At 35.8% G+C, this 24,082-nt stretch overlaps 1 protein-coding gene across 1 annotated transcript in view; it reads right to left on the bottom strand.

Annotated features, from left to right (window-relative positions):
- The window catches only part of LOC139717935 (tensin-1-like), a 126,452-nt gene extending 103,076 nt beyond the window's left edge, over positions 1 to 23,376 (bottom strand). Inside the window, exon 1 of the mRNA XM_071629420.1 lies at positions 23,277 to 23,376. Coding sequence (XP_071485521.1) covers positions 23,277 to 23,306 — 30 coding nt within the window. The 5' untranslated portion in view covers positions 23,307 to 23,376. The remainder of the gene's footprint in view (positions 1 to 23,276) is intronic.
- Positions 23,377 to 24,082: the final 706 nt, after the last annotated feature.

Genomic DNA, 24,082 nt, shown 5'->3' with positions numbered 1-24,082 from the left:
GACAAGTTCACCTTCATAAACATAAGGACTGAGAGAATGTAGCAATATTAGTAGAACACATCATTGAAAGTTTGAGGAAAATCAGATAATCCGTTCAAAAGTTATGAATTTTTGAAGTTTTTGTGCAGTAACCGCTGGATGAGAAGACTACTCCAGTGTATGAATAACTTAGATGTCACATGCGTACAACAATATAAGGAAAATATAAAGAGAATTTCACAAAATGCCATCTTTTGGAAAAAGTACACATTCCCCTGACTCGTTACCGACAAATGTTATGGGTAATATTATTCCCCCTGCCTTTAGAAAGAGGCAAGTCAAGAGCTCTTTTATTATGCGAAAAAAGTGAAAATATGCTGAATTTTCTTTTACATTTTCTTTATACTGTTGTACGCATATGACTCACAATCTGTAGTAGTCTCCTCATCCAGCGGTTCCAACACAAAAAATTTAAAAATTCATAACTTATGCATCGATTGTCCAATTTTCCTCAAACTTTCACTGATGTGCTCTACTAATATTGTTGCATTCTCTCAATCCTTATGTTTATGAAGGTGAACTTGTCCTTTAAGAGTCTCCTGGGAGTCCATGAATAGTGTGCTGTTCAATAAATTATTCCTCACATTATTTTAAAGAAATATTTTAACTCTGAATTATCTGTGTAGTGGAAAACATTCCTCGGCTCTAAAATAGCTACACTGTAGATGCATTAATTGTGGTTCAGCCTGAAGCTTATCAAGAGTGAAAAAAGGACAAAATTAACTCAGCAAAGCATGGACAAGTTATATCCTACACTGACATACATCAACCCGGTGATAAAACATTATCAGTACAATTTTATCCTGATTACTCAAGAAACCATCGTGTCTATAGTTACGATGACTACAACAAAGAAAAAATTTGGTTTGATTTTTCCTTATACCTCATGGTACACAGATTTTTAAGTGTACTTCATACATTGCTAGAACCAACCTCACAATTTTGATGAAGTAAACCGCACCCCATAAGGTAATTAAATACATCCGGTCACAAAATTATTTTCATTTCTGGATTCTAACTGCATAAACTTGAATTCACATTTGCATGTCACAGTTGATTTCAAACATGGAGCATTTTTTTTTTTCTCCAAGGACTGGTATGCATTACAGTATCACTCAGATTGCACAAGTAATACTACACCATCTGATACCAAAGTTAAACTTTGGTATAAGGGCAATATCTTTGGGTATTGGCTGAAACCTTCACTAATAGGGCCATTCTCATTGCAGGTGAAAACTCACGATATTAGAAAAATCGCGAAGTTACAGTGAAAGTTGCCTAGCAACTCTCACTAAACCATCGCCCGAAAAATCGCAAGACGGAGTGCGATTTTTCTAACTTCGAGCGAAACTTCGCAAGGAGTTTTGCAATGAGAACACACGCAGCAGAAATATCGCAATATTACTCACGTGACTTCAATATCCGCTTGACCCCAAACAAAGGCCGAGCGCGCGATTGGAGTAAACTGGGCATGCTCAGTACGTCATGAAAGATCGCGATTGTTGGCACCGGAGCTAACTTTGGGATGTTTACCTGCCAATGTGGACACAAAGGTAAAACATCGCGAGTTTTCATATCGCGATTTTTTGCAATGAGAATGGCCCTATAGTCTTGAGCACAGCCTTGTCAGCTGAGAATAATTGACTTTAGTTGACACATTATCTACATTCCTCAGCTGTTCTCATTGAAGTCTCTTGCAACAGGTGCAACATTCTGTAAGTATGGGGGGGGGGGGCACTCATTCCTTCAGTTTCATCCATACATACTCTGAAAAGCAAATTGATAATATGTTGAAGATTTTAACATAAACATGATATCACAATAGTCTAACCAGCACATACACATTTTAATTACATGTGACAAAATTTTGAATTATGTGTAGTTTGGGTTTATACTGCAAACCACAACAGCAACCTTTGCATGATGTTTTTGGCAGCTATTGTTACTATTGTAACTCTCACTGTTGTGTGACTAGTGTAAATTTAGTGTGAACAGTCCTCTTTGCTACGTCTAAATGATAACAAATTCTGGAGAAACTAGAAAGTTGTAAAGAAATCAAGACTCTCCTTTTTATATTCAGAACAAGATTCTGAATATCAAACTTCATATTTTTTTCTGTCAGCGGTCAAGTGAAATGAGATCCATTTCTTTGGTGTGGAGGTAAGCTGTGTAATAACCTTGCAGATAATGATCAAATTACTTCAACAAAAGGTTTAATAACCTCTCATTTAACTGTGTAAACAACAGACTGAAGTAAGCAGCTCACAAGCAGGACTCTGAGTACATTTTCCTCAAAGTAAGATGGTAATGGATAGGGTCACAGTTAATAACACTTGGGGAAATGAAGTGTCAACTCCATTGTAGCATTTTTCTTCCAAAATCAGGAACATGATACCTGGGTGTGGTTTCTTGCTTTGGTGCCCTTACATTTGCCAAAATCATATATAAAAAAAAAAATATATATATATACAGTCAAACCTGTCTATAGCGGCCACCCAAGGGATACGGGAAAAGTGGCCGTTATAGACAGGTGGCCGCTATAGACAGGTAACATGTATCATCGTTGTATACATCTATATATACTTACATGTACATGTATGTGTGTACGTATGCACATGTGTGTATCATACATAGAACAATGCCGGTGTTTATGAAATTGTTGCACAGTACATGTAGCATGTGCACAGTCATGAAGAAAGCTTAACACTAGTGCATTATTGTGACTGAATAAGTGATGTTTGCAACGATGGCGATCACTGAACATTGCCCAGGAATGACTGGCACGGCTAACAAGAAGAAAAACATGCTGAATTATCGGCTCGGCTACGGCTCCATCGAGTTTTTGGTCGCTATAGACAGGTTAAAATCTACCACGGGAAACAAAATTTGTGGCCGCTGGCCGCGTTAGACAGGTGGCCGCTATACACAGGGTCTTTAACATTGCTTTTCTCTCGGGGAGATTTTTCAGTGGCCGCTATAGACAGGTGGCCGCTATAGAGAGGTGGCCGCTAAGGCAGGTTTGACTGTATATATATATATATATATATATATATATATATATATATATATATACAATCAAACCTGTCTATAGCGGCCACCCCCCAAGGGAGACGAAAAAAGTGGCCGCTATAGACAGGTGGCTGCTAAGGCAGGTTTGACTGTATATATATATATATATATATATATATATATATATATATATATGTCAAGGCTCGACATTAGCAGTGTCCTGCATGGGGCCCCACTGAGAATTGATGTCGGACCACCAAATTTCCCAAAAGGCTATCTTTATTCATATTTATATGGTACATATACCTGGTAATTGAATGCACCAAGATAATAAAATATATCTTAAGTCTCAGTTTGTCATACTATCACAAAAATGTTAGGTTTGCAATCCATCCGAACATAACCTAGATGTAACCTTGTGTGATTATCTGCTTCAGAAACAAACTTAGAAGTTTAACATCCATGACGCATCCTGGTGGCTGATGAAGAATATAATTACTAACCTGTTCGTTGCTTTGTTTCTTAAAACATGCCCTTCATGGCAGGATGGAGCATTTCAAAGTCATTTTAGGGGTTTTTTTATCACATACACATATATGTAATTAAATACTGGACATAACATCTATCACACCTTCTAAAATGTTCTACAAATTACTACGTATGGAAGCATGGCAATCAATAAGATCAGTACATAAAAGCTTTAAAAGGATGAGTAGGTATAGATGATAAATTACCAGACATTTCCATCAAGGGTCTACAAATGATTAACAGTGCATGTCAACACAAAGACATGCATCTATCTTAGCCAAAGTAAGGTAATAAGAGGATTTTTCTGGTAACATAATTAATGACATGTGACTTGAATGAAGACTATTATATGGTGATTTTACAAGACTGCCTTTGTCACTCTTTTCTTAATTTTCCTGTATGCCATGTACATGTGCTGAATGTGTGTGGGTTTTTTTTGTGAAGATCATATCAAAAGAATTATCACTTGCAGCAAGCACAAAGTTAAATTTTAAACATCATTACATTGAAAAATTGCAAGCTGTATCATTTCATTCTTTATCTTTGACACACACATGAATGCACGTACACACACTCTCTCTCCTTTCACATACACACACATTTCACAAATGCTTACATCTGCAGGAAAGGCTAATACACTTAGCAACATACCAACACAAATTGATTGAGTATTGCTGAAGTACATTGACCTCACATATGTCCAACTTGGCATCCCCTTATGTCACTTTGTGGTTTGAGAGGAAGTTCAGGATTCCCCCACCACAAAACCACAGACTCTTTCAGCATCTTCCTACCAAGTAAATAGTTAGATCACAGACAAACAAGAAAGACAGGTCAGTGGCAGGTCAGGCTCTGGATATATGCAGTTCTAGGGTATATTTCTGCAAGTATAATGAGTTTCAGAGATTGAAGTCTCTTTTCACATTTATATCTTACCATTTATATTGTCCTGTCCTGAAATGAATTTGAAACATGTCAACTTGCCTTCTCATTGACCCCTTCCCTTACTAATTTTGTAATTTCTGACCATTATTTTATTCAGTTGAAGGTAAATAGTAAACTATGAAATTAAAATTTCACATCTTGACAAACTAAATGGCTCATGGTTTAATCCAGTATTCTATGCAAATAAAGGAAACAAACCTGAAAGTAAGGAATGTCATTGAAATGCAAGAAAAAATAGAGAGAGATTGAGTAAGTTAAGACAAGTATTAAGAAGGTAACATTTTCCAAAAGTAAATTAAACTATCTTACTTTTAAAAAAAAAGAAATCAACTAAGCTGCAACATTGGATAATGCTTACAATGAGCACAGCTTTCTCCAATATGGAAAAAAAAAATCCTTCTCCAAATCTGTTCCTCTATAATATTTAGACTGTTCATATACCGATATTTGAAATAATTAATTTTCTCATCTTTTCTATCACCCTTGCCCCTCATTTTCTGTGTCTAATGTCATCACACCTGTTCCTCTAGAGTTATCATCTTTGCCCTCTGCCATCCAAAATTTCAGTCTCTTATTTTGACATTCAATACAATCTCTTATTCTGAGTGCCTCATTGAAATATTCCACTCCAATTCTCTCTCTCTCTTTTTCCCCCTCTCTCTCTTCTCATCTATCATTCGCAATACCATAATGCTCATCTTGAATATATTCTGTTCCCCTCTGATCCCCACATTTCTCTGTTCTTCACAACGTCGATGCACATATGCCCCCTTTATTATCTATTTTGCCATTTCAATATTGCTCTCTCACAATCCAAATTTCCTTCCCTCTGTCTTACCCTCTCTCTCTCTCTCTCAACCTTAACTCAATCCACCACCATTAAGCATTAGAGTCCCAGCACTGCATATTCCTAAAAACCACACACAAACACCCAACGGCATAACGATAATTTTCCTGCATTACGTTCAAAATGAGTCATCATGGCCAGCAATTTACTAACAAGAAAAAAAAAGTATGGGGGGGGGGGAAAGAAAGCTACACTATCACATCTTTGCTAAACCCATCCCAATCCCACTTTTGAACACTGGGTGGAGGCAAAAACAGTTGCATAGATATTTGTACAGAGAAATATATCACAGTGTAACACAGAGAAATAGATAATGACTGGGAATTCCATAGAGGTAGCCTGGTATGATGGTTTCTCAGTGTTTCTTTGTATCGTGCTCCAATATGACTCCTTGGAGGTTTGCGTCGACAGCTATGATCTCATTCCTCAATTTCATTTTAATGTCCTTTGTGTCGAGTCAACCAATGAGGCAAAGCCATGCAAGGGTTGTTGTTGTTGGTTTTTGTTAATTGTATATTGTCATTATCATTATTATACAAAGTATGTCATCTGTGATGAGTACATGTTCATTCTTTGTCCTTTTATCTGAGGACAGTCAGTGTCCAGAATCAGAGCTCTGCGTGTGGGATGGGGGAGAGGAGGGAGGTATTCTTCTTGTTACCAGCTAACTTACTGGTCCATGACCAAATTATTTATATCATTCATTATGATGCTGTTGGGGTAGAATATCCACACAAAAAACCCCAAACAAACTGTGATTATACAAGGGTTATTACCCTGTGCACACACACAAAAACCATACTTCTGCAAAACGGTGTGCAGACACACATTGTAATATAAGTAAGAGGATAGTACTGTACTAAGGCCATGGTGCTGATATTTTCCTGATCTTCAGTTGGTGATCATAATGACAGAAATATGAGATTAAGCATAAACAAGTACAAATCCTGATTGGCCGATTGTGTACATCACTACGACTTGACACATTTGGGCAACAGATCCATTTTAGATAAATGTAGGCCTAGAGGAAGACGTCAGATCGGAAGGAAAAGGGAAACCTCACCCTGGAACAGAATAATAAAATGCATCATCTAACCATGACCACTTACACAGCATTGTTTGTATCAAGTTGTGTCTGAAAAACAAAAGCACACGTGGTGGATTTAAGAGAATAAAAAAATGTTGCAACACAAAGTATGTCAAAGGGAAGGAATAAATGTGAAGGTGTCACTTGATATTAGAAAGAGTCATAATTCAAGCTGTTATTGTTACTATCATTATTATTATTATTATTATTATTATTATTATTATTATTATTATTATTATTATTATTATTATTATTATTATTATTATTATTATTACTATTATTGTCACTATCATTATCATTATCATTAGGGGGTATGTCAGCTCACGGGACTGAAAATGCTGCTTTGAGTAATATTCCAGTAGACATGGTCATTCACCATGGATTGGGTGTAATTCAACAAAGAAACATGCCAATGTACGACAGTCTCTCATTTTGATACATAGGCCTACACTAAGAACTTGACATAGACATGTTTGTGGGAGACATGGCGACCATCGTTTTTCACATCTAATCACATAAATCATTACGGTGCCTTCTGGCCTCATTTTTTTCATTCTTTTTTTTTTTTTCTTCTGGCCAATTTCCTCTGCACCAGAATTCCATCTGGACTGTATCAAGGGAAGTCATATTGAACACAAAGAAGTTGTCTTTTTATGGTTTTTATTTATACTGGACTTTCCTGAATGGTGTGTATGTCACTGTATGCATAGTGGGGAGGGAATTGAAATATAATTTCTACTCTGTTTATTTACGAGGGCCAGCTGTGTGGACAGTAAGCATGGCTGGATGACTGGTCTATCAGTTCAGACTCCTTTAATTACTGGCAGGTTGCAAGAATCCAAATATTTACGTAAAATGTGTAAATGATACACAAATAATCACTATGAATTGACCGCAGCTCCTACATAAATGTAGCATACATATAACAAGTGGTGTCAGCCAATAATCTTTCTCTAAACAGCTATTTAGTTGCAGCCTTCATGCGCAATACATCCTGAGTGATTCATAACAGACACTAGCTCCATTGGTAATTCGTATGATGATTCATGCCATAGAAATATGATATACATTGCTACATTTCCATCCTAAATCACTAAGTCATATCTATAAACAAGGGTAAAGACCTCTAAAGATTTCATTATATTTCAATAATACTTACTCCCAGATTTGCACAAACAAGGTGATACATTTGAACACCAGATATCAAATCATACGTTTAATGCATCATCCCTCATATCTTTATTTCTTCCTTGGCCAGAACATCTTGTTTAACATGTCATGAAATTGCATGTAATGTCTGGACTCTAACAAAAACTGATGTGCAAGTATCAAAAAACATTAACAAATAGAATTTTACATGATTAACATCAGTAAACATAATGATGCACCATGAACTTTTAATACTGGAGGCATTGTACATCACAAATATCAAATATGCATTTAGAGAGGAAATTTAGCAACCCTTTCACTTGCAATAATTTACTTTATTACACTGAAAAATGTGAAAAGATCAAGATGATTGTGTGCCCATGCTATGATGAATGCTTCAACACATATGCATCCTTTATATCCAGGAATTCTAATCCAAGAGTACCCTGGACAGCACTGCCACATTCATCAGAAACACGGTTGTTGGAATGATGTGGAAACATACTATCATTTCACGCCTATCTGACAAAGACCATCTCAGAACTGTTTGCACTGCACTTCCAAAATGATGAGTCAGTTGATTAATGTCCCCACAATAACATCCTCTCTAGTGCCAGAATGTTCTACTCTTTCAAATAAACCTTAGACAAGATTCATGGGTTTTCTGCGATTTTGATAATATACATCAAGTTTGTCTTGATTGGTTTCCATAGCAACTTTTTTGATGAAGATCATATCAGTAGCTTTCATAAAGTGTATTGTAAAAATACAAACAATCTAACCTTCCACAGTAGGCAGTCTAAATACAAAAGAGAAACTGGTTTCATGTTATTGCAAGTAGTTGAGCAGAAAGAATTTCATTATAAAGTGTAACATGCAAATACAGAGGAAATCTGAATGTCTTGCTGATCAACTGATAGACCAAAGAGTACCACCATCACAACCAATAATATTGGTCTGACAGAGACTTCCTTCAAAAGGTGAAAATGACCTCTGAAAAAACTTTTTGAGCTACTTGACCTTTCAGCATTATTGTTCAACATGCCATCTGCCATTTGCACTTATTAATCTAAGGTACAACTGTACACAATAAAAATCTAATCATGAGAAGACGCTCCACCATCCCAATGCCATGTTTTAATTATCACTCTATCAATGGTGCATGACAAGGAGAATTGTGTATATCTACAGACCAGAACTATGGAAAGACAGGAGTGGCAGCTGGACAAGATTTTAATTGTCTCAGACATGTACAACAAGGCAGTGTATGAAGAGCAGGTGGCTACAAGGAATAATGATATGGCCCTTTAGAGATAGGGTAGACATGGCCATAAAGTTACCAGAATTATTGGCTGTCTAATTTCTTTGATCAATAGGAACATAATGCATTCCTAGAGACTCATGAACATCTGAGGGTGATCAATATCATATATTCCTAGAAGGAATGTTTCATCTTCTGCCCTTTGATCACTCAGCATTTATTAGATTAAGCCAGTGGCAATATGGATAACTAATTTCAAGTCAAGGACAATTTGCATTAAACTAATTACTAGGCTCCTGAGCTTGGTGCTGTTGGAGATGTCAGGTAAAAATGGTGCTTTGTCCCTGTTGCAAACAAACAAATCATCATTATTTTAATATCTTTTTTAAATGACATTAGGGACAGAATGTGATAAAACTTCAATGACCATCTTTCAGAGCACAATAAAATGACCTTTTAATACTGGAAGATGGATTCACAGCCTTCATAATAGTTCTCTTCCTTTTCTCATAGCACTCCAATGACTAGAAGAGACTATAGACTGTCATATCATTTGCATACACACACTGGTAGGCCAGTTACTTATCAAATTTCAATATTTGACACACATTTACTCCTCATGCATTTTGTATGGCACCAAGAAGATTTCCCAAGACTAGTCTGTTGTATTAACCACTGAGAAAAATATGTGCAACAAATATATCTCATTCTGGAATTTCATACTTTGAGTAGTAACCAATGAGAAAAATATGTGCAATAAATAGATGTCCCATTATTGAATGCATACTTTAAGACCAAAAATAAGTGCCCGTGTTGTAAGAAAAGAGAAATAGCTCCTGCCCCTGAAAGGGAAAGGATGAAACCCAAACACATCACTTTAACATCGTGACATTATTAATCACTTCCTACAGACTATAAAAGGGCAACCCAAATGGGTCTAGGTACAAGAGACTAGGGAGTAAATATGTAAGGAGGCATGAATTTAAAGGGGCATATCAATAACTCTAAGTAATGAGTGCCACAAGTGATCTGGAGCAAAGGTGACACAGTACAGTCGCTTAAAATGACATTCACGGTTGTATGTGGAGATGGTACACATAAGCAAGGCATAAGCCACTTCCACCTACACAGTGATTTCCTTTGACTATTGTATTAACTGTGACTCAATACCACCTCCATAGATGAAGATTAAAAAAAAACATGTAGTGTATGACAGTTCACCTTAAGGGAAAAACATGTGAAATTGCAAAATGCCATATCTTTGAGAAAATGTCTACCTTTTCAGTAACTTGATTCTGCTCTATCTATCAAAGCCAATTTTGCGCTGGGATTGGAGTTGCACTTTAAGGAAGGGGGCATGGTATAACCCTCCAGCTGCACTCAAAGACAATTTTGATATCTAACACACAGACACAAGAAAGTAGCCTAACATATAACCAAAAGAGAACCCTCTACATGAGTAAATGCACCACCGTGTCATTGTTCAAACAAACTGCACATACCCAATGTTCATATGAGTAATGTCTCTAAGTTAGAAGTGCTTGCAATCCAAATGTCTACCAGGAGTTATAAATGATGCCCATAAAACTTTGGAATGGCTGCCGTGCAAGGATCTGAAAGGTAGTAAAGGAAGGAAAACGTTCTGCTTGTTAAGATTCACTAGGGTATCGTGGAGAAGCAACAATTTTGGTTCCGATGAGTAATTCTGCAAACTGACTCTGAATGACAAACCAGATAAAGAAGAAAGGAATTTGGCATAAATCAAATATCTATTCATCTTTTATTGAATCCAAAATCCAGATCTGGTATGGCAGCAGTCAATATGATCAGGAAGTTTAAAAAAATGTACGAGACTGCAGACAGAGTATATTCTTGAAATATTGTACAAAATTATTACTTTAAATTACTTTAAATTGCTGTCACAATGACCATTTGAAAAAATCATATCTTGCAACAGGTTTAAAAGTACATTCAAGGACAGGGATCTACCATTGATACTTAAGATATTAGAATCACGAAGAAAGAAAAAACACATAAAACGAAAAGAAACTAAAACTAGTGAATGTATGCATATCAGCTATGCAGTGTCATAATAGACCCTTTCCAAATAGCCACAAGTCATAAAACCATGTTGTCTTTAACTACTTATTCCTCATCTGCTTGTTACCAAGGAGGTTCGAAGGATGGAGTTACAACTGACTATAATTATTCAATCAGCTGTCAGTTTTCTATGGATGGACAAAAGAATTCCACAGGTGCATTTGTGCCTTTGATGTTCGATGCTTGAAGCTTGAAGGCACCATCTTTCTGAGCAATCTGAAGATTCATTTTTAACGCTAACATAATATCGGGTATATGCTGCTCGTTTATATATCAAATGCAATGAAATTTCACCTAATGATAAAGCATATAAAACAAAAGTCAATTCCGTTCGAAAATATGTGCAAAAGTGTAAATCTGAGCTGTATTTTGTGAAAGTGTTTGAAATTTTACCCTCATGGAAAACCAGTTTTATCACTTTTTTCCTTATTTCCGCCAAATAAAACTAATATGGTACCATCTTCAAGTATAGTTCTTTATAAATTAATATGTCAGATTAGCGTACAGACACGTGCAGTCGGGTAATTTTGATATCTATTTCAGCAATATTTGAGCAATTTCTATTCGCGCACCCCCATGCATATACCATTGCCTACCACCCATCGTTTGTAAGTAGGGATAGCGAAAAGTAATTACCATCACAAAGACATATCTTCCTTGGAAAGTGGCGGGTGATTATGCAATGAGACAGGAGTCAATTGTCTTCGCATCTGAGCGGCAGATCCAGTTTGACACATACTTCCAAGTATTTTTGAGTGGCGGCTTCGAGCATGGGATCAAAGTGAATAAGACTGTTGTGACTCCATTTCTCGAACCTCCTTGTTGTTACAGAGAATGGTGTGGAGAATATGACTTTTGTTGGAATACTGGTCGAGATGGAATGTCCATGTATCCAATACAGAGTCATAGCAAGGAAAAATATCAAAATAGTGAATAAATGGATAAATTAAAGTAGGAATACTTTAAGCATGTCTCATGTGAGGAGTGTCATCCATGACTGTATTAGCTCTTTTAATGTCAGATACTACTCCACTTCTGACAGACATTTTGAACAATTGTCCAGGATTTTAAACTGAGCTAAAAATTGATCAAGATTTTGTGATTGATTACTTCCACTTCCTTGATGACCATGGAATATGTCTTGTAACACATCATTCATAATAAGCACATTGTCAATCTACAATCGGTACATTAAAAAGCGATGAAATGATGTAGGCATATATGATGACATCCTTAAAAATATGCACCATGAGTTTTATATTTAGAGCTGATTTTTCTTTTTAATGTAAATCATATGACACAATACAAAATATGAAAACAAAATATGAAAATATGAAAATATGAAAACCCTTGTCCAATGACTTTAAGCCCACCAAGTTTCTCTAAGTTCATTAACTGTATTAAGTTGTATACTGTTAGCTTCTTTGGTTTCGTAATAGCTCACAATAATTTCAGTACTTCACACAAGGCTATTTACTGCTAAATTCCATTTTTTTTGTACCTCCCCAGAGCTGAGATTGTTATACCAGCTGGATTTTTTTTTTAAATTTTGGTCAATACACCAATGTCACTGCTCCTGTCATCTTCTTGCTCAATCACTCTGGGTTCAATGAGACTCGTATGTATCGTGATTCTCTTCGCAATCACTTTGGTTTTTTTTTTCTCGTAAATATATAAAAAGTGATTATTTAGATAATATTTGCTGTATATAATTACCCATTTTGGTACCCCTGGCAGACTGCCAAATACTGTTGTAGGTTTTTTTTTTACCCATTAATTCTTCCCGCATATTCCAGACATTGTATATTTTTCTAGTTCTGTATACGGTGACTCTAGTTTCAAGTAAATAATTTAGACGCTTCACTCTTTATCACATACACTCAAGATGAATGCACACGCACGCACGCTCAGCGCACATGCACACACAGACACCTGCACTTGCACTCAAACCTCTTCCCACAACCCTTCAATTTCTACTCATACCCCCACACCGACAATGATCCCTCATGGTATGATCTTTGATGATCAAAGTTTGAATGACTCCGAAAGTACTTATTACACAACTGCCGAGTTTAATGCACTCATAAAACAAAATAAATTTCAATCATTTTTGGGTTTGTTTAGTCTTCTTCACATCAATGCCAGAAGTTTAAATAAGAATTTTGATTCCATAGAATCATTTCTTTCCTCTTTACAAAATTTTCAATTTAGTATAATTGGCATATCAGAAACTTGGCTTAATACAAATTCACCACCAATGTTTAATTTAGAGCATTATCGAATGTATCGTTCTGATCGTTACTTAGGCAAGGGAGGTGGGGTTGCTTTCTACATTAGAAATAGCATTGATATAAAAGTCAGGCATGACTTACATATCGAGGGTACGGAAGATATTTTTGTTGAAATTGTGAACAGTAAAGCAAAAAATATAATAATAGGTAATATATATAGGTCCCCAAGAAATAACATTGATTGTTTTTTAGAAAGTTTTGATCAAATTCTGAGTATTATTTCTCAGGAAAAGAAAGACACTTTTATAATGGGAGATTTTAATATTGATCTTTTAAATAATTCTGATAATCATACAATGCAGTTGCTAAGTTTATTAGCAACTTTCTCATTTCAACCACATATCAACAACCCAACAAGAATTTCTAGTACATCAAAAACTCTTATTGATAATATATTTTCAAATGTAATAAACACAGAATTCACAAATGGTATATTTTATTATGATATATCCGATCATTTACCTGTTTTTACCATCAACAATAGTTCTTTGAAAATAAAACAATATTTTGAAAATAAAAAATCTCAAATGTATTATAAGGAAACAGAAAGTAATATAAATTCTTTGATATTTGATTTAGCGCAGGAAGAATGGGACGATGTATTTGATGAAAGCAATGCTGATACTGCTTATGAAAAATTTATCTGCAGATTATTGTATTATTATCAGAGAAATATTCCTTTGGTTTAAAACGGAAACCTTTAAAGAAAAATAGACAACCCTGGATTACCAAAGGTATTATGCGGTCTATATCAACCCGTAATAAGTTATATAAGCAAGCAATAAAGAATCAAAGTAATAACTCATTTATGAAATACCGGAAATATAGAAATCAATTAACATCAGTAATAAGATTGTCCCGAAAATTGTATTATTCAACTAATATAGAAAAAAATAAGGATAATCTTTTTTCATTGTGGAAAACTGTCAATGCTCTTATGGGAAAGACGGTAAAAGAAACTACCAACTCTATCATCATTGACAATGAGGAAATTACTGATTTTACCACAATTGCCAATTCATTTAATGATTATTTTATAAATATTGGTCCTAGTTTAGCATCTAATATGAATTCATGTAATACACATTTTACTGATTATTTACCCAATCCTTGTGAAAATTCATTATTTCTCACGCCTACCAATGACCATGAAATAATCAATATTGTTCGGAATCTGAAAACAACTAAATCGAGTGGGCATGATGGTCTTAGTGTTCATTTATTGAAACAAATAATCTTTTACATTGCAAGCCCTCTAACTCACGTATTTAATATGTCTCTTTCAACAGGCATTTTTCCGAACTCATTCAAACTTGCAAAAGTTATTCCCATTCATAAAAAAGATGACTTTAAATTAATGAGTAATTATAGACCAATTTCATTATTACCAAGTATATCCAAAGTTCTTGAAAAAATTGTGTATAAAAGGTTATATCAGTTTTTACAAACCAATAATTTATTGATACCCAATCAATTTGGATTTAGAAGTGGATATTCTACTGACTATGCAATCGCTCACATGTGTGATAAAATGATTGAAGCTTTTGCTGATAAAAAGCATGTTATAGGTATATACATGGATTTGTCGAAAGCATTCGACACCATCGACCATGAAGTATTGATACATAAACTTAATACGTATGGTATACGAGGTCACGCTCTGCTCTGGTTTATAAATTATTTGCAAAACCGTCAACAGTATGTTAGTTTTCAGTCTTATGAATCACACAAACTTGATATTAAATGTGGGGTACCTCAAGGCTCCATTTGAGGGCCTCTGTTGTTTAACATTTATATAAATGATATTATAGGTTCTTCTCCATCTTTGAATTTTATACTTTTTGCTGATGATACATCCATTATTACATCAGATTATGATATAGGGACACTTGTTAATCGTTTGAACACTGAATTATTGAATATATTGAATTGGTTTAAATCAAACAAGTTATCTTTGAATGTTAACAAGACAAATTTCGTTTATTTTAGAAAACCCTACTCACAGGATCTTAATGTCAACATATCAATTGATGGGTTTTCTCTTTGCGAGAAACAGGTTATTAGATTTTTAGGCATTACAATCGATTCTCATTTAACATGGAACGAACATATATCCTGTTTACAAAGGACCCTATCAAGAAATATTGGTGTACTCTGGAAGTTGAAAGATCTCTTATCAGAACGATCCCTGATTATTTTATATAATTCTTTAATTTTGCCTTATATATTGTATTCAAATATTGTATGGGGAAATTGTAGTATTACTAAACTGAATTCATTGTATTTACTCCAAAAGCGTGCTATTCGTATCATTACTAATTCCACATACTTATCTCATACAGACCCTTTATTTCATCGTTTGCATACTTTGAAGCTTCAGGACATCCACATTTTACAAACAGGTATATTTATGTACAAGTATGCAACAAATCAACTTCCCTCTTTATTTCATAATATTTTTCACTTAAATTCGAATATACACACATATCCAACTCGCCGTTCGACAGATTTTCACCTTGTAAACCCCAAAACTGTTTTAGCTCAGAAATCAATTAGACATTACGGTCCCGATGTCTGGAATAACCTACCTGATCAATTAAAGCAGTGTACTTCACTGTTTTCCTTTAAAGCTCATTTAAAAAAGTATTTATTATTGAAATATGTCTCCAGTTAGTAGTTTTTGATCAATGTACTTTTTCTTCTTTTTTTCTGAAATCTCAGTAAGCCCTGATCCATGCAAAGTGTTTTTTTTTTCATTCCCTCCCGTTCCTTTCCTTTCTTTGATAATGATATTGCATACATTCATTAAAGCGTATACCTTACCCCCAAAATAGGCATGCTACAGCCTTTATTCTCTCTTGCACTGTCACCTGCACACACGACGCACTGTCACTCGCACACACCTACACTTTTATTGTCTACTATACCATGCAGCAGTCAATGGTGCTGCGTGCTGTTTTTTTTCTTGTTCTAAAGCGCCAAGTCACTATTTTTTCTTTTCTGTTTTTTTTTTCTGTAGCAAAATGTGTTTTGTGTATTAAGATTAAGAGTTTTATGAGTACATATATAATTGGTGTTGTATTACATTGGTATCACATATTCAGATAGGGCCTCATCCACGTCAAGCTCTGCTTATGATGACGGTCCCCTGTATTGATTTCTCCTTTGTTATTAGATACAGTAAGCCTTAATATGTTATTTTGATTCATAATTATGCCACTTCAGACTGAATGTTGTTACGCAAATGATTTTTTTTTGTATTGATTTGTATGTATCTGTATCATATTGTTTTCATTTGCAATTGTATTCGGAGAAAGAAAATGCAGAAATAAACCAAACAAACAAACAAACAAGATATATATATGGGGTCAAATTCCTATTAAATGTCATGTATTCCTCAAGAGTCACAAGTGGCAAAACTATGTCCAGTCTTTAACACAAATTCACATTGTCACAATATTTTTCATAACTAGAATATTTTACCACAGGCAATCATTCTCTGTCACTGTCAGTTCCTCTTTTTCAGAATTCAACCTGCAATCTCCCCCCCCCCCCCAATACTATCAAGAAATATTTGTGCGGAATTTCGCCAATGCTGGAGGGGGTCTGTTACAAACATAGGAAAGGTTTGACTTGAAGCTGGAATGGGGGAGAGGGTACGAGATTGACTGCAAAAGTGTGTGTGTGTGTTTGTGTGTGTGTGTGTGTGTGTGTGTGTGTGTGTGTGTTATTTGTGGAGGATAGAAGAGTTAGGATGGGGTCAGTGCAATGAATACATTACTGGAACATGTTCAGAGTCTTCACAGATCTAAAAAATAAAAAAATAAATAAATAAATAAAAATCCTAATGGGAAATTGAGTCATCATGATCCGTACATCATGTGCCCTTAATGATATTGTACTTAGACATATAAATGAACCATTTTCTTGATGGTTTTATTTTGAAGAAAACCATGTCTCACTTTGCTGGAAAAGAAACAAAAATATTCAAAATCTCCTGTGCTTTGAATAAAAATAAATTGTGCCCCAGATAGCTTAATTTAATTTCAAGATGTAATAACTTGATATTCTGAATAATGAACCAGGCATGGCAATAAAGCCATTTCCCTATATCAACTCAACTTCTTCTTTATTTTCATAAGCAAGACACAATTTTCCTTTCCAGCAAGGGGGAGGGAGCGTCATATGGAGACGACCTGCATGAACTGCCTATGGCTTCCCAAGGGACAAGAAAAGAAACACTTTAAAAACAAAGTCAGGCTCAAAATAGGCTGACATGTGACCCATGCTCCAGAAGCTCAAATTTGTTGAGGATTTCTCCTCTATCCCATATTTGGCATTCCAGTTTTCAAAATGGAATCACTACATCAGCCATATCTTAGTCACTACAAGCTAAGATAAATTTTGCTGCTATAATAATCCTCTCTTTTCATGTCTCACATTAAGTTTCCTTGACATTCTGTTCTGAATTTAACCCAGAGTTACTTAATTTGTCCTACCAGAGGTACAATGTGGTATATCAATGCTCCACCTGATGAAGAGGTTTAACAAACTAAATTGGAAGTTCATGACCATGGTCTCTTATCACTACTCTGATACATACATACAAGTATAATCCTTCTGATTCCAGTCATACAAGTTTGTGGGCTGAAGTTCGACTATGACATATGGAGGAAAGCATTTTCCTTCTTTATGTTTTCATTTTTCATTATTGATATCCCTAACACTACATCTAGGCTTTCATCCGTACAAAGGTGATATTAAAGGATGAAAAAGTATGCAGTTTTTAATTAGAGGATATTCAGCAAAATATGGTTGCAATGGAAATTACTTTAAAAACAGATGTAACAGTCAAACTACATCATGGTTTGCAAGTAAACATGAATTTTTGAAGAAAATGAGAATTTAAAAAAAAAAGATGCTGAATGAAAAACTATATTTCAAAAGTAAACTAAAATAAGTCATCTACCTACTGTTAACCCGTTGAGGACGGACTGATTTTGCTACAACACGCATTTCCCATAGACACTTGCCCGAGTATACTCGGGACTCGTCCTCAACGGGTTAAGGAAGATATTTTGTGGCATGAAATTTTTGCCAATTGCCACTAGCATTCAATGTAAATAGTGTAGACAGAAACTTTTGTGTGCATCTTAATTTCATTTTGCAAATCTTGGCTCTTATGAAATTGGTAAAAATTTCTGGTTTTATGGTATACAAACAAATCATTCTGTGTCTTACTTAAAGAATTTTTCAAATTATTGCTATCTCTGAGGTCTGTTGAGGAAAATTCTTGCTACTGTTTTTCATATGGACCTATGTATACCAGTCAGAGGTAAAAAATACAACAACAAACAAACAAACAAAAACAAAAACAAAAACAGAAGTAACAGCAAACTGAATATGATATCTAGTTCAAATATAGAGAAGTAATGCGTTATTCATGAGAAACACTGCCGTGCACTTTTGAGAAATCATTTTACAGGTCTGTCTTTAAAGAGCGATGGGTGTTTTCCCTTTTCATGCCTGTTTAATAATTTTCTTCTCTTTTCTTCAATTACCACTACTTTGCACCTTCAGCACTATATTGTATAGTGTGAGTGAGAGGATCTGCAATTTGATTATTTGCTCAAATCTCCAAAATCTGACAACAAGCATCAAGAGTAGGATTTTTTTTTTTTTTTTGGAAGGGGGAGTTTTAAAAATACTCTTGGTGTATTTTCATCACATGAACTGTTTCCTGTACATCAATTCAATGTCATACTATGTATTTAAATATATCGTGTATAGCAGATCATGTTCATATGATGTCATTTTGTTGGTGTGTTCTAAGTATATGGACATTATGAGGGGCTGGAATACAACAAGGTAAATTAGCTGGACCCAATGACCTCATTCAAATGGGAACTCTCAAGTACTCTGAAGACTCCAACACTGTGGTATAGCCAACCACTGTAGGCCCTACATCACTGATCCCAAATTGTTACACTCCTAGCTAGTCTGGAAAAGAAATTGTTTATCCATTCTTTCATGACTGATGGATTTATATTTTAGTATATGACTTTATATTTACCTCTGATATCTTTATCTCTGACATTATCACCAACAACACTTTTGCAGCAAACCTTATATATCCACAACACATAAGTGCTCAAATATGAATATAAAGTTAAATGCCAAGAGTTCCACAATTCTTGCTCTAGCACAGGTGATATTAGAATTATAATGACTGAGAAGACAGCTACAGTATTTGAAAATAGTGAGCTTTAGAGGCCTGGGGTGCCAAAAACATTTCAAAACCTTACTTTGGAATCAAAGACTGATATCACGATCCCCCCCCCCCCCCCAAAAAAAAGGCCAGACACAAAAGGCATCAAACTTTGTGTACACTACAGAAATGCTGAACACTCATGATTATCATCCCTCCACATGTCAGACGGAAAAAAAAAAAATAATGGAGAAACCAAAAACATGAGTCTTAGATGCATTGTATACCCTGCAAACTATAATGCCACAGCAACATTTACTGTATTGTTTTTTCACGATACAATGAGCACGCATTGTTTTCTTGTTTGTAATAAGATACATGGCAGGTATTTCATCACTAACATAAAAGGTATGCTACCAATGAGTGGGTTTTATGATGATATATTGGCACCTTTGACTCAGTATCATAGTGGAGGATCTTTTGATATATCTTGGTCCATTCTATGGATGTAATTCATCTCAGTCTCAAAGACACAGCTGAGCTTTTTTATGAAACCTAAACATCTAACTTTTTATGAGCTATCATATTCATTTATGCTTTGATAAAATAAGAAAAAAAAATCATGTGCAGGTTGCTATTGCATTTATATCTTTGCAACTGGCAACAAAGAAGCAAAGACATCAATATGGAAAACCTGATGTGATCTTTATTAATTCTCTGGGGCCTAGTTTTTAGATATTTTTGCTTAATATGTGTGCATGACTGCCATCTGAATAGCTTGACCTCTAAACCCATTTGAGGTGTCAGAACATTATCTTGACATTGTATTCATTCCTAACCACAAACTGTATGCCATGCATATCTTACGGTGCATGCATACTCTTGTATGTATGAGTGTTAAGAATGTTTAAACAGGTCATGGTGTTTGTGTCACGGCTGTTAAAAGGAACTGAAGATCACAGTCCGAGTAGAGATTCATTTTAGTACCTGAATATTTCTCAGCTCTGAACAAAAGTTTTACACTTTATGTACATGATTCCCATGAGTCATTTTAGCTGTCTGAAAATGGACAATGTTACATCAGCAATATGAAGTAATAGTTGTGAAAACCCGGTATGAACTGTGATTTCTAGTCACAGTGACACCATTTGTTAGAATCCCCTTTCAGCTCTAGCTCTTCCTCCCCCCATCTCCTCTCCCACTGTCCCCTGGACTCCCTCCTTCTTCTTCCAGTGCATGTCTTGCTCATGAGATTTACTAAGGTAAGACATATTTTACAGATGACTTCAAATCAATGCTACAGAGCTAGAATGCAGTCAGTTTTCAATATTCCATTAGCTCTTAACAAGTGGACAAACCATTAGGGTATACTTGGTCAACAAATGTTATGTAAGACTGGCTAGTATCTGCCCTCTTATAATAGAGCTCTCACTTTGATGAAAGTCATATGAAGTGATATGTTTACTCAGTACTTCAGCCTTCCTGGGATGTTATGATGAACTCCTTTCCCTTCTAAGTTCTACCTAGTACATGCACCTGAGCTTAAAGCCTTGCTGTATCTAACACACAGTATCAAATCTACAGTTGTAGAAGCCACTCCATTTTCAAATTGACATGAACAAACAGGTTAACATCAAACCCGATAGGAGAAGTTTCATTCAGGCCAGTCATAAAACAATGATAAAGTTGCAGAATGTTAAAGTTTCATATGTTTTGCAATGCGGTCATATCTATTGCAATGAAATATAGGCAAAGTTGTGATTGATGATACATGCCATCATCCCCTCCCTTTTGAATGGATATAAAACTAATATACAATATACATACATTAGAACATTTGTCTCATTCCCTCTTTCAAACATATCATACTAAATTCTGATTGAACTTTCCTAGTTGCCATTTTATTTGGAAAATGACATACTTAGAAGAATTCAGTATGTATTTTATGTTACACTTTGTCCTTTTATATCTGTTAATTAGTATAATGATTTGTCTTGTTTGTGCTATCAAGTTCACCAAATTACATTACTATTGAATATTTCTGGCTGCTGCTACATCTGGAATATGACACTTTGTTTTAGTTTTTGTTTTTGTTTTTCTGGCTAAAGTTCAGTGACCCTTCTGCCCGAATTTCATCTCTGCATCTAATCTTACTTAGCATTCCTCAGTCGAACACGAATAAAACACATGAAAGTTCATCATCATCATTATCATCATCACAACTATCACCGCTCTTAAACTATTTGCTTCATCAGATGACCACAATTGTTATCATCATTCTCATCCTCATTCTCATCATCATTGGTAGCAGGAGAACTATTCACTTCCATCATAATCATCACCATTATCACCACCATGACAACCACCATCAGCATTGTCATCACCAGCACTACGATTGCCATAAATTGAACATCACCATAAACCAAGCCATTGTAAGTGCTTATCCTACTTAATTTAGTTTGTTTAGGTTTCATGACATATGCTCCTGTGATTGCTCCCATGAAATATCTGCACGCTAAGCCAAGAATAAATTGTACCCACGAACATAACCCTAATCCTAATCCTATCCTCACATCAAATTAAACCTACAACCCTATATATTACAACCCTAACCCTCACCCCTAAGTCCTTAAAGAAAATAAGACAAGAGCAATTGTTGCAGGAGCAGATATCGTGTCACCGTTTGTTTAACACCCCATCTCCTTCTTGTAGCACTATTAATTTCAGTTTCACGAAGCAAAATCTCCAGGTCAATCTTTCAATCCACTTCATCTCTAAGAGCTATCATCATCTTGTAAGCCCCACTTGTGTGGATGTTGTACTTATACTATGCTTATTACTACCTTTAAGCTATCCCAGCTGCCTACATTTACTCTTTGCCACCACTAGCAAAGACGTAGCAAGGTTGACGTGAGTAGCATGTGATGTAATGGATATACCATCCCCAACCCAAATATACAACTTGATCCATCTATCTATTATCTCATATGAACATATACCCAGCAACACACACACATGCAGGTACATGGAAGTGAGGCAGATAGAGAGACAGAGAGGGAACATGAAAAACAATGTCACATGAATATTTGTTACTTTGTGCCACATTTTGCTCGACAAGTGTAAATTACAGATGTTTACAGAAGCATCCTATATTCATACAGAGATACGGGCATCATAAATTCCATTCTCCATCTCACTGCATCCTAAAAACACATTCTCCAAACATGCCTTGATGTAGCATGGCACAATGGAAAGACAGGTTTTTCAATTGATTGCCTAAACATGATCTAATTCATCAACCTACCTCCCTATCCCCATCTCCACTGCCTCCCCTAACTCCTCCCCCCCCCCCCCCCCCGATTCTTAAATATTGCATCTACTCTGTCAAATCCATTTACAGACATCCCCTCATCTCTTGTTTCAATTCTTCTTCAGCACATCAAAAAAGACATGGTTGGATATGAATTCTCACCAAATGAAGGTACGATAACAATTTTCATAAGGCATGTTTCTGTATTGTCCTTGTCAAACTGCATAACATCAATCAAACAATGTAACTAATCATCGGAATATTGAGGTCATCATACATTGGCCATAAAATGTGATAGAAAATGAAACATTTGTCCTTCCTCATAAAGCAAGTGCCTTGAAATAGAACATAAAATGTGACTAGCATGCCATTCCTTGCTCACATCCCATCCTGCAAGCGGAGCTCGTGTACACAGGGGTACGTGTCAAAATGTGACAAACTGATAAACATTATCCATCACACAGTGGTATCTCAATGTTTGACAATATGACTGCATCCTTACCTTGCTAAACAGGCTGTAACATTCTCCCATCTCGGACGACCAATCACAGTCTCACGGCTCCGTGAGGACTCGACCACCAGAGAGAAAGCATTTAATCCTGTCCCCACTGAGAAGGAGGGAAAAAAACCTCTCTCTGAAGGAATAGGTGAAAAAATGGAGGAGATGGAGGAGGCTGCCAGCAAATTGATATAATCCTAGTTAAAGATTACCAAGATCCAGGGCAGAGCCAAGCTAAAGGGTTGTAGAAAAGGGGGAAGCATGGGAGCGGTGTGTTTCACATGGGAGCACATTGAGGTAATACAGCCCAGGGTAGCAGTAGAGCACACGGTAGCAGGTCCTTCCACATGGGGGCAAATGTCCTCCTCGCTGGGCTGGGGCTGGGGTTAATATTCAGACAGTGGGCCAGTGTCTGGAGAAACTTAATACACCATTCACAGTCCTCCTCTGTCTCTTTTTTCCCTCTCCCTGCTCCTATTCACAGCTTGCTTTCGGAGTAGAAAACACAGTTGTGTTGGGGGAGGGGCACAAGATGAAACTTCACAAAGCTCCTGCGCTGAACGCTCAAAGGTAAATCTACCTCCTTACTGACAGGCCCAATCTGGCGATGGCAATCTGAGGTGAAATTGCTATGTTTAAGAAGAGGTTGCACAAAAATCCACAGCTGAACAGTTGGTCTAATTTTTGTTTTCAGGTTTCTTGAGAGAGAGGAATATACAGACGTGTCACAAGGTGAGAGAGAGAGGGAGGGAGATGAGGATTCTTGGTCAAGGATATGTCCTCACTCAATCAGGAGTGCTCTCCCTACT

Source organism: Diadema antillarum, unplaced genomic scaffold, assembly GCF_040938485.1.
Source record: "Diadema antillarum isolate AM-2024a unplaced genomic scaffold, OU_Dant_1.0 scf00000086, whole genome shotgun sequence".
Taxonomy (NCBI): domain Eukaryota; kingdom Metazoa; phylum Echinodermata; class Echinoidea; order Diadematoida; family Diadematidae; genus Diadema; species Diadema antillarum.
This window is presented reverse-complemented; position numbering and strand designations above follow the sequence as displayed.